Source organism: Ylistrum balloti, unplaced genomic scaffold, assembly GCF_031769215.1.
Source record: "Ylistrum balloti isolate Yb309-2 unplaced genomic scaffold, AGI_CSIRO_Ybal_v1 Utg369730, whole genome shotgun sequence".
In the NCBI taxonomy this organism is placed as follows: Eukaryota; Metazoa; Mollusca; class Bivalvia; order Pectinida; family Pectinidae; genus Ylistrum; species Ylistrum balloti.
In genome coordinates this window covers 751,506-764,175 of record NW_026781945.1, presented here as the reverse complement: position 1 = coordinate 764,175, position 12,670 = coordinate 751,506, and the positions used below count along the sequence as shown (strand labels likewise).

Below are 12,670 nucleotides of genomic sequence, written 5' to 3'. Positions count from 1 at the left end.
GGGTTTATGAAGACTTACATTAACTACTGACTGCTACCAGCTTCTGTTCCCTAGACTTGTTTATGAGATTACACTGTGTCTCCAGACTGCCAAACAACAACTTGACCTGGAAGCTGGACTTGTCCTGGAAGTCGAATTAAGGTCAATCAATCAATCAAAAAATGGATTGGATTAGACAATAGCTAAACTGAAGTAACCACCCCTTACAAATAACACATGACATTCACAACAATTACACAGTATTGTCAACATTGTTACGTCATGTCTGAAAGTGCTGGTAAAGGATTGGGGGGAAATATGCAATATTAATCATGTTCTATCCCTAATCTTATAAGGAAACGTTAAATTAAATATTTTTACTTTATATTACTCGCGACAGATACCTTACGTTAATACGCGTTGCACGATTTATTGAACCATTCCGAAACCTTACACTTCCCTTTCACACGTTTACATGAGAAAAATACCATAGGTCAAATATCACATTTTACAGAGAATACATATATAAAATGAAACAGTCAATTATAACAGATTACTTAGTTCAAACGTTCCGTTCACCACATATTGCACGCTGTCACAGAAGTCTAGAAACCATCCACCCCATTCGTGTCCGTTCCGCCGGGTGGCAAGGGCAAGTTCGAACAGTTCCTCACGTGAGCTGGAGGTTCGAAACTGGGTCGCCTATATTATAGCCCGCTCCAGGAAAGTACATGAAACTAGGACCACTCCATCCCCGGTTCGCTGTATTCATCTAGTTGGGTGCCATATTTAGCCTAGATGGGTCGGATGTCGTAGTCAATACCCGGCACAGCGATTGCCATTCATGTTTTATTTACACAGAAGAAAAAACCTACAAAACAATACAAAGAATGAACACTCATTCATTCATTCATTCATTCATTCACATAACCAAGATAACATGAAATACCAACGGACCGGTAAGGTTATAATTATATGTCATAATTATTAATCGCGACGGCGTTTTATATCAATTAAAACGGATAAATAACTCACAGGGAACGGCTGCCTTGGATAATTCATAAATAAGTAATAAAGTGGAAATCAGTCGTGTACACGTCTTACGAGTACGACGAATAATCTGCAGACCTGTGGGGGACAAACCGCAGATCTTTATATAAGGGTGAAGGGTGACGTGTTATGATGTTAACACTATCTGTGATAAACAAATATCGGTTTTTTTCTGGTTACTCTCCCCTTAGCTATTATTTTCCTCTGAAATGTCAGTAATGTTATTGAAACAATTTTTACGCTTCTCCATTCAATTCCTAACAGTTTATTAAACATAGTTATTTAATTTAGGTAGGCGTTGTTGGGAGACCGGCAGGTTTTACTAAGAGATAAATAATCTGTTAAACCCCATTTAGAAACCAATTTGATCTCATCTCAAAAGATTTATTAAAGATAAATTCGTTATTTTATCATGTTTAGCATAACCAGTATTGTCCAGTCTGGTTCTAGACTTACATTATATGAGGTTTTGAGCTTATACACAGATATTGTACACAACTTAGGTATTTCAGCCATGAAAAAGGATGGCGAAGATGTCAAAAAATATTATAAAGGTTATCATGACGGCCAACATCTCCCTAAATCGGTCACTAAGTCAACATCTACATTATTTTCCTTATAAGAAAATAAAACTGGGGTATAACAAAAGAAATATATACATGGCGAGAAAGTACAAAAAAACAAAAGTACAAGGAGAAAAAGGTGCTATAGAAGAAGAGTAAGCCGATGACACCCGACATAGAAATCTTGATCAATTCAAATAAGTTATGTCACGTTTTTGTTTCAAAATGAGAACAAGATAACGAGCATCACTAAACCCGCCCAGCCGTAAACCTTCCCATTATTTTTTTCGCCATCTCGATCTTTTGAAAACCTTTGTTACGAGTTCGTTCGTTAGTTGAAAACTTTTTGAGCGAATAATGCACGTTAATGGGGACAGATCCTTAAGTAAGGAATCAACTTTGACATGTAAACACCACAGGATGGGAAAACAGGCTGTTGCAATACCAAAATGGAAAATTCACAATTTGGAATTTGAAATCACCACGCTTGTGATAAAACTTGACGGAAAGCTTTCATCAAGCTTATTTTATAGGTTTCCTCCTCCTTATCAAAGATAAGAATTTTAAATATTCTTAATTTTGAAATTTTAGCATCAAGGTCAAATAAGGTATTATTCGTGCGCGGCTTTGTCTAAAAGATTTTTTTGTATTCTGATCCTAAAATACATTCAAAGATGTCCAACGTTTTGAAAAGATCGCTTTCCGCATTTGTATGCATGTTTTGAAATTCAAAACATAAATTCAACAAACAAGAGTTGTTATTATAGATATCTGTACAGATGTATATTATGTATGTACTATTACATGTGTAATAGTCGGATCGATTGCAGTATCAAGTTAAGAAAAAACTGAATTAATTAATTCAAATCAATTGATGGCCTGAAAAAAGGACGGAACGGAATCTTTTTTCAGCATATAAGAAGAAAAAGAATGAATCTTATACGAAATACGCCAAAATAAAGTTTTAAGTATGTATATATTTTACATTTACAGAAGTCATAGATATGTGTTTAACATTAAGAAAAGTTGTAGACACACGTTAGTTAACATTAACATAAGTTATAGGCACAGCTTTAACATTTACAGATGTTACAGACACGTGTTTAACATTTACAGATGTGATAAACACATGTTAACATTTACAAATCTTAAAGACACTTGTTTAACATTTACATATGTTATAGTTACGTGTTTAACATTTACAGATGAAATGAACACGTGTTTAACATTTACAGATATTATTGACAGGTGTTCAGAAATAGATAGAAATGTGTTCAACATTCACTGACCTTCTAGTCACGTTTCCTACCTTTAAAGAAATTATAGGCGCATATTTAACATTTAGAGAAGGTCTAAGCACATGTTTTATGTTATATTGTTAACGCCTTTCGTTATTCAGTATTATACTAGACAAACTGTTTAACTCTCGTTGTCATAAGATAATGTCGTTTTATTTTAATGTTGAAGCTTCCTTGTGCTTTTCTTTGTACATTAAATTTATAATATATGTTTAATATGTTCACATTTCTCGAAACAGTGGTATTTCATTGAAAACACATATCATGCTATCAGATTACGACGTACTTTTACAATCACTTGACATGAGAGATATACAATAAAACAAAAGGAAATAGCAATTTTTATTGGCAACAAACAATATAAAATATAAACAATGTATTGTGCATCAACTGGCGAGTATATACAAAATTTGAGATGGAATATAGTTCTGCAGTACAATAAAATACATCAAGCGAAAACTTTATTTACTTAATAATTTAAGAAAATGTCAAAGTAAGAAGATGTTATTCATGTTAGTCATCAAATATTCATTCCTCCATACATTCACCGGAAATGACGATATAGTCCCTTTCTACACGCCTGTGTTGTCGTGTGCCTTTCTGAAGGCTCCAAGCGTAACTATATTTGTTTAACGTGTCCACTTCACTCATTGCTTTCTTGTCTAAAACTGCTCTCCTCACAAATACTTTGCAGCCTTGCTCTACAACACTTTGTATTTGTCTGTGAAGTCGGAGTTTGGCTCCAAATAGAAGGTTGTATTCCCATTCACGGTTATCAATGGTACCAGAAATTACTTTGGAAAACATAACGTGCCGTTTTCCTCGCCTTTTCGTTTGTACTGCTATCTCATAAAGAGCTGATTTGCATTTGTCTCTGAAAAGTTGGATACGTTTATGGCACGTTCCTTTGAATTTTCTTCTGAAGCCATTTTTCGTTTTAGGTTCATTGACGTCTGTTGGAATATATGCGAGTCGCCACGATGACCAATCAAGACAGTTGCACGTGAATACGGTTTCCGCTGTTTTCTCTCTTGGAATCATTTTAGCATCATCATTGCAGATGAGTTTGTCCTGGAATAATAAATTACATGTCATTAATATTTTTATATAACGGTCTACTTGACCTTCGGTTTTCACGAAAACTAATTTTATTTTTAGTAAAATGGAATTCATCTAACAGAAAAATGACCAATGATAGAAATATGATATGTACCTTGATATTCTTGACTGTCACGTTTCTACGCTTTGGATTGACCTTTGACCTAGACGGGTCGACTTTTGTCCTTCTTGGAACGCCCTTCACTGGTTTTGGCACAGAAGAAATCGCTGATGGGGTTGACAATGGTGAAATAACTGGCGGCGCTGAGTGAATGCCACTTGTACCTGAATCAGCCTTTCTCAGAGTTCCGAATAATCCCTCCAGATCTCTGTGGATACCACCTGGTCCATATCGTCCGCGGACTTCGGCTTCATAGCCCTGAAGTAAACAGATAACAATATTATTATTAAATGTTTTCATTTAACACATAAATGTCAGTGTAAATTAAACTTAAGAATTTTATTTCAAGGAAAGGAAAAATAAATCGTTTTAAACTCAATGTATTTAGTACTTACAGAGAAGAGATCGTCGCCCCTTTCCCGATAACAGATGGCCATGAGGAAGTCACAGATGTTGGAGAATTCATTGAGCTTGAGGTAATGTCCTTCAGTGTTTGCTGATATTGTCTTGTAGAAGTCGTCAATACCTTCATTTTCAAACACTTGTACGCCATATATCTTAACACCCTGAAATAATCCAAATTTGGCGGTGGTTATTATACAATCAATATATAATTAATTAATGGTCGTATTTCAATGTAAGTACTAATTATTGTAAAATACGTCAAGTTGTCAACTTATATCAAATAATCATTTGACAACAAACTTACCATATTGTGAAGATCAGCGACTTCAGCTCTCCAGTCAATGTTGTCCACATTCAACTCATACTCGGGTTCGTGTGGTTTGGCGTCTCCAATCATGACCAGAATTTTTTGTGATGCTGGAGTCCATGAGAAGTTTTGTCGGACCATGCGGAGAATAAGCTCGTAACATTCATCTTCGTCGCCGCCACCAGTACCCTCTACACCTTTTACAAAGTTACAAAGTTCTACGACGTCGCTACAAAGGTCCAGTTGCTTTGTAAGATAGAAGACCTTTTCATCACAGTAGTCCCCGTGGGCTATGACACCAATTCTTATGCCTGGAATGTCCGCCTGAAGGCGCTGTATCATGTCCTGTAACCGTCCCTGGACCTCCTCAAGTATAGAGGACATCGATCCAGTAGTGTCAAAGGAGAATACGATTTCGAGGAGTCCTCCTGGAGGAAGCATGGATGGTGTTGCCATAGTTGTCAGAATCTGAAATAAGTTTAAATTGTCATTAATTTATTGATTGATTTACATCTTTGTCTTATATTTTGTATAATGTCGATAATAGAATTAAGATTTTTAGAGTAATATTATCTCCTTACAATAGCTCGTTTTTATTGATAACTAACATTTATACAGTGACTAATTAACAAAAATGCTTACATTTTAAAGTGTACATCTAGTTATAAATGTATCAAATGGTGGTTTTAATTATCATTTTTTAAAACCTTTCATACGATTTGTTAATAATTAAAATTACCTTTGACATATATCAGTAGGTAAATATATATGTAGATACTATTAATTTATAGATGGAGCGAGTTTACGCTGCCTGCTCTGAATAGCTGTATACTAGTAAGTATAGTGTGTTCACTTTCCCGATCCAATACACACTGCTGTCTGTCGTCTGCTCACAGCCGTATTTATACTGTTTCCCCGGGACAAGCCGAGACTTGTTCGCTAAAAATACGCCGCTACATGTTTGATCGATGAACACGATGCAATGAAAATATAAAAGGTGTATCGAATTAAACAAACTGTGTCACGGTCTTCTCGGACTTCATCATAGAAGCCCTTTATTTTGAATATTGCTATGTTTGCACATTCGAAAGGAACACTGAATGCAAATATTTTATATAACATCCAACTCTATACACGAAACCATTACGTTCATATCTTGTAATCAGTGAACAATATTGATTGTGTACATGTTAATAGAAACAATATCTGACATATACCGGTACAAGTGCTTTGTAAAATGTGTAACCTGATTTAAGATCAACGGAAATAATTAGTACAGGTATTTTATTACTGATGTATCAAACTTTTCCAAGTGATTTCTGAACCAAACGAATGGTGCGGTCTAAATTTATCAAAGTATATTATATATATGTAATTCCAACGCTTTACTCTTGATATAAAACCTATTCATGTCCTGGTTCCTGTTGTCCATTTTCCTGAAATTGGCTGAGCAATTTACAAACACGTATTATTTGTTCGTTTATTCTACTTTCCATATATTGAATCATATCTTCACAGCATATTACATTTTAAAAATATTTTCTCAATAATACTTTCATTTACAAGTATTTTTCTTTTCAGTTGAAATTATTTCTTGACATCATACATTACATACAGAAAATTTGTCAAAGTCAGTAAAAATCTCTATTTTAAATTATTGCTTGATTCTAGTGAAGAAAAAAATATCTTAACCTTACACAAAGTATTTCCATGTGGAATTCTACATTAAAAAGAGCAAATTACTGCTTTGATGCTTCCTGTAATATTGTCATTTTATAGATATTGTTATCTCCAGTATTATTGTTTAACGAGAAACATTGGTGATATCTCCTGTAATATTGATATACCACAAACATGGCTGACATCCCCTGTATTATTGATATACCAGAAGCGTTGTTCATATCTCCTGTATATTTTGTATGACTGAAACATCGCTACACCTTTCAAAGTTTACAACACATGCTAACTATCTTCTAAGAAGTTATGATGAACTGTTACATCGCTGTCCATCATTAACAATATACGTTAGTTGACTCAATCATCATTTTTATCAATAAACAATATCATAATTATTATTACAGATATATATAATGTCTTATGTTAACAGCATAAACCTTAGAGTTATGAAATCAATAATGATATAATTATTTTATCCGTTACGGATATAGATCAACGTCGATTTCCAAATCACAATATCATCTGTATGTTTGTGACGGATACGTTTTCTTTGTCTTAACTAATGCTTCTTTCTGATATAGAGAAATAATCCAATCTGTTTGTTATTACATTTTCTACAGTGTGAAATATGGTTTGTTTATTTTCTATTAGTCAGTATCGTTGGTGTCAGCTTATACAACTAACTCATATTTCTGGAAACAAGTGATATTTTATTGAAAACAGAGACGGCCTTATCAGAATATGTCGTACCTTTACAATTTAATTAAAATTCAGTTTTCACGACAACTAATTTGATTTCTAGGAAAATAAATTCATTTAGTGGAAAACAATAAATAATAACAATAAGATATATACTATGATATCAGTATTTGCATTCAGTGTCCCTTTCGAATGTAAGGGCTTCTATGATAAAGTCCGAGAAGACAATGACGCAGTTCGTTTCATTCGATACACCTTTCATATTTTCTTTGCATCGTGTTTATCGATCAAACATGTAGTGGCGTATTTTTAGCGAACAAGTCTCAGCCTGTCCCGGGAAACAGTATAAATAGGGCTGTGAGCAGACGACAGACAGCAGTGTGTATTGGATCGGCAAGGTGAACACACTATACTTACAAGTAAACAACTATTCAGAGCAGGCAGCGAAAACTCGCTCCACCGATAAACTAATAGTATCTACATTTATATTTACCTACTGATATATGTCAAAGGTAATTTTAAATATTAACAAATCGTATGAAAGGTTTTTAAAAAGGATAATTAAAACCACAATTTGATACATTAATAACTAGATGAACAATTTAAAATCTAAGCATTTTTGTTAATTAGTCACTGTATAAATGTTAGTTATCAATAAAAACGAGCTATTGTAAGGAGATAAGGAGATAATATTATTCTAAAATATCTTAATTCAATTATCGACATTATACAAAATATAAGACAAAGATGTAAATCAATCAATAAATTAATGACAATTTAAACTTATTTCAGATTCTGACAACTATGGCAACACCATCCAGGCTTCCTCCAGGAGGACTTCTCGAAATCGTATTCTCCTTTGACACTACTGGATCGATGTCCTCTATACTTGAGGAGGTCCAGGGACGGTTACAGGACATGATACAACGCCTTCAGGCGGACATTCCAGGCATTAGAATCGGTGTCATAGCCCACGGGGACTACTGTGATGAAAAGGTCTTCTATCTTACAAAGCAACTGGACCTTTGTAGCGACGTCGTAGAACTTTGTAACTTTGTGAAAGGTGTAGAGGGTACTGGTGGCGGCGACGAAGATGAATGTTACGAGCTTATTCTCCGCATGGTCCGACAAAACTTCTCATGGACTCCAGCATCACAAAAAATTCTGGTCATGATTGGAGACGCCAAACCACACGAACCCGAGTATGAGCTGAATGTGGACAACATTGACTGGAGAGCTGAAGTCGCTGATCTTCACAATATGGTAAGTTTGTTGTCAAATGATTATTTGATATAAGTTGACAACTTGACGTATTTTACAATAATTAGTACTTACATTGAAATACAACAATTAATTAATTATGTATTGATTGTATAATAAACATCGTTAAATTTGGATTATTTCAGGGTGTTAAGATATATGGCGTACAAGTGTTTGAAAATGAAGGCATTGACGACTTCTACAAGACAATATCAACAAATACTGAAGGACATTACCTCAAGCTCAACGAATTCTCCAACATCTGTGACTTCCTCATGGCCATCTGTTATCGGGAAAGGGGCGATGACCTCTTCTCTGTAAGTACTAAATTCATCAAGTTTAAAACGATTTGATTTATTCTTTTATCTTAAAATTTTGTAGTTTGATTTACACTGACCTTCATGTGTTATATGAAAACATTCAATAATATTGTTATCTGTCTACTTCAGGGCTATGAAGCCGAGGTCCGCGGACGATATGGACCGGGTGGTATTCACAGAGATCTGGAGGGATTATTCGGAACTCTGAGAAAGACTGATTCAGGTACAAGTGGCATACACCCAGCGCCGCCAATTATTTCACCATTGTCAACCCCAACCACGACTTCTCCAGCGCCACAACCTTTGAAGGGCGTTCCAAGAAGGACAAAAGTCGACCCGTCTAGGTCAAAGGTCAATCCAAAGCGTAGAAACGTGACAGTCAAGAATATCAAGGTACATATCATATTTCTATCATTGGTCATTTTTCTGTTAAATGAATTCCATTTTACTAAAAATAAAATTAGTTTTCGTGAAAACGGAATGTCAAGTAGGCTGTTATATAAAAATATTAATGACATGTAATTTATTATTCCAGGACAAACTCATCTGCAATGATGATGCTAAAATGATTCCAAGAGAGAAAACAGCGGAAACCGTATTCACGTGCAACTGTCTTGATTGGTCATCGTGGCGACTCGCATATATCCCAACAGACGTCAATGAACCTAAAACCAAAAATGGCTTCAGAAGAAAATTCAAAGGAACGTGCCACAAACGTATTCAACTTTTCAGAGACAAAAGCAAATCTGCTCTTTATGAGATAGCAGTACAAACGAAAAGGCGAGGAAAACGGCACGTTATGTTTTCCAAAGTAATTTCTGGTACCATTGATAACCGTGAATGGGAATACAACCTTCTATTTGGAGCCAAACTCCGACTTCGCAGACAAATACAAAGTGTTGTAGAGCAAGGCTGCAAAGTATTTGTGAGGAGAGCAGTTTTAGACAAGAAAGCAATGAGTGAAGTTGACACGTTAAACAAATATAGTTATGCTTGGAGCATCCAGAAAGACACACGACAACACAGGCGTGTAGAAAGGAACTATATCGTCATTTCCGGTGAATGTATGGAGGAATGAATATTTGATGACTGACATGAACAATGTCGTTTTACTTGGATGTTTCCGTTAATTATAAAGTAAATTCCATGTAGTCCGCTTTATGATTTTTATTTTACTGTAGAACGATATTTTATTTGACATTTTGTTATAACACTTGCCATTTGATGTACATTTCATGGTCCATTTTCATATTGTTTAATTTGTATAGTTTTAAATAAAAATGAATATGTTCCAATGTTTTGTTTTGTCTATAATGTCAAATAATTGTTAAGTTATGACATATTCTGATAACACCGTCTTTGTTTTCAATAAGAAATCACTTATTTCCAGAAATATGAGTTAGTTGTATAAGCTGACACCAACGATACCGTGACTAATAGAAAATAAACAAACCATATTTCACACTGTAGAAAATGTAATAACAAACAGATTGGATTATTTCTCTATATCAGAAAGAAGCATTAGTTAAGACAAAGAAAACGTATCCGTCACAAACATACAGATGATATTGTGATTTGGTTATCGACATTGATCTACATCCGCAACGGATAAAATAATTATATCATTATTGATTTCATAACTTTAAGGTTTATGCTGTTGACATAATACGTTATATACATTCGCAATAACATAATGATATTGTTTATTGATAAAAATGATGATTTAGTCAACTAAAGCGTATATTTTCAATGATTGACAACGATGTTACTGTTCATCAGAACTCATTCAACGATCGATAGCGTGTGTTGTAAACTTTGAATAACGGAACGAGTGACAATGTACTGTCATACCAGTAATACAGGAGATATCAGCCATGTTTCTGGTATACCAATAATACAGGAGATATCAGCCATGTTTCTGGTATAACAATAATACAGGAGATATCACTAATGTTTCTGGTATATCAATAATACATGAGACGTCAGCCATGTTTCTGGTATATCAATAATACAGGAGAGGAGATATCAGCCATGTTTCTGGTATATCAATAATACAGGAGATATCAGCTATGCTTCTGGTATACCAATAATACAGGAGATATCAGGCATGTTTCTGGTATACCAATAATACAGGAGATATCAGCCATGTTTCTGGTATATCAATAATACAGGAGATATCAGCCATGTTTCTGGTATATCAATAATACAAGAGACATCAGCCATGTTTCTGGTATATCAATAATACAGGAGATATCATCTAGGTATCTAGTATACCAACAATACAGGAGATATCAGCCATGTTTCTGGTATACCAATAATACAGGAGATATCAGTCATGTTTCTGGTATATCAATAATACAAGAGACATCAGCCATGTTTCTGGTATATCAATAATACAAGAGACATCAGCCATGTTTCTGGTATATCAATAATACAGGAGATATCAGCCATGTTTCTGGTATACCAATAATACAAGAGACATCAGCCATGTTTCTGGTATATCAATAATACAAGAGACATCAGCCATGTTTCTGGTATATCAATAATACAGGAGATATCAGCCATGTTTCTGGTATACCAATAATACAGGAGATATCAGTCATGTTATTAAAATGACAATATTACAGGAAGTATAAAAACAGTTATTTGCTCTTTTTAATGTAGAATTCCACATAGAAATACTAAGTGTAAGGTAAAATAAACTTTTGTTCACTATAGTCAAGCACTGATTTTAAATAGAGATTTTTACTTACTTTGACAAATTTTCTGTATGTAATGTATGATGTCAAGAAACAATTTCAAATGAAATGATAAAAACTTGTAAATGAAAGTATTATTGAGAAGATATTTTAAAAATGTAATATGCTGTCAAGATATGATTCAATATATGGAAAGAACAATAAACGAACAAATAATACGTGTTTGTAAATTGCTCAGCCAATTTCAGGGAAATGGACAACAGGAACCAAAACATCAATAGGTTTTATATCAAGAGTAAAGCGTTGGAACTACATGTATATAGAATATACTTAGATAAATTAAACCGCACCATTAGCTCTGTTAGGATATCACTTGGAAATGTTTGACACATCACGACAATTTTATTCCAAGTCAGGTTGCACATTTTACAATGGACTGGTACAAGAATATGCCAAATATTGTTTCTATTACAATTTTGTTCACTAGTTACAAGATATGAACGTAATCGTTTCGTGTATAGAGTTGTATATCATATATTACTATTTGCATTCAGTGTCCCTTTCGAATGTGCGAACATAGCAATATTCAAAATAAAGGGCTTCTATGATAAAGTCCGAGAAGACAGTGACGCAGTTTGTTTAATTCGATACACCTTTTATATTTTCATTGTATCGTGTTCATCGATCAAACATGTAGTGGCGTATTTTTAGCGAACAAGTCTCAGCCTGTCCCGGGGAAACAGTATAAATAGGGCTGTGAGCAGACGGCAGACAGCAGTGTGTATTGGATCGGCAAGGTGAACACACTATACTTACTAGTATACAGCTATTCAGAGCAGGCAGCGAAAAATCGCTCCACCGATAAACTAATAGTATCTACATTATATTTACCTACTGATATATGTCAAAGGTAATTTTAAATATTAACAAATCGTATGAAAGGTTTTAAAAAATGATAATTAAAACCACAATTTGATACATTAATAACTAGATGAACAATTTAAAATCTAAGCATTTTTGTTAATTAGTCACTGTATAAACGTCAGTTATCAATAAAAACGAGCTATTGTAAGGAGATAATATTACTCTAAAGTATCTTAATTCTAACAGCGACGTTATACAAAATATAAGACAAAGATGTAAATCAATCAATAAATTAATGACAATTTAAACTTATTTCAGATTCTGACAACT

At 34.1% G+C, this 12,670-nt stretch overlaps 2 protein-coding genes across 2 annotated transcripts; one reads left to right on the top strand and one right to left on the bottom strand.

Moving 5' to 3' along the window:
* Window positions 1–3,418: 3,418 nt before the first annotated feature.
* Window positions 3,419–5,277, bottom strand: LOC132565729 (uncharacterized). The gene is made up of 4 exons (XM_060230468.1): window positions 4,819–5,277; window positions 4,505–4,675; window positions 4,104–4,367; window positions 3,419–3,961 (listed from the first exon to the last, which is right to left on the bottom strand). Exons 1-4 carry the CDS (start codon window positions 5,275–5,277, stop codon window positions 3,419–3,421), a joined length of 1,437 nt encoding a protein of 478 aa, XP_060086451.1.
* A 2,355-nt stretch (window positions 5,278–7,632) lies between these two features.
* LOC132565722 (uncharacterized) lies at window positions 7,633–9,990 on the top strand. The gene is made up of 5 exons (XM_060230425.1): window positions 7,633–7,709; window positions 7,990–8,460; window positions 8,604–8,774; window positions 8,907–9,170; window positions 9,313–9,990. Exons 1-5 carry the CDS (start codon window positions 7,701–7,703, stop codon window positions 9,853–9,855), a joined length of 1,458 nt encoding a protein of 485 aa, XP_060086408.1. The 5' UTR covers window positions 7,633–7,700; the 3' UTR covers window positions 9,856–9,990.
* Window positions 9,991–12,670: the final 2,680 nt, after the last annotated feature.

Bases quoted from the DNA above. Each gene is read 5' to 3' on its own strand.
- LOC132565729 (XM_060230468.1), bottom strand. From the start codon at position 5,277: ATGGCAACACCATCCATGCTTCCTCCAGGAGGACTCCTCGAAATCGTA. The intron at 4,368-4,504 runs GTAAGTACTAAA...TGTTTACTTCAG, and splicing joins GGGGCGACGATCTCTTCTCT to GGCTATGAAGCCGAAGTCCG. The intron at 3,962-4,103 runs GTACATATCATA...TTATTATTCCAG, and splicing joins TGACAGTCAAGAATATCAAG to GACAAACTCATCTGCAATGA.
- LOC132565722 (XM_060230425.1), top strand. The intron at 8,461-8,603 runs GTAAGTTTGTTG...GGATTATTTCAG, and splicing joins TCGCTGATCTTCACAATATG to GGTGTTAAGATATATGGCGT. The intron at 9,171-9,312 runs GTACATATCATA...TTATTATTCCAG, and splicing joins TGACAGTCAAGAATATCAAG to GACAAACTCATCTGCAATGA.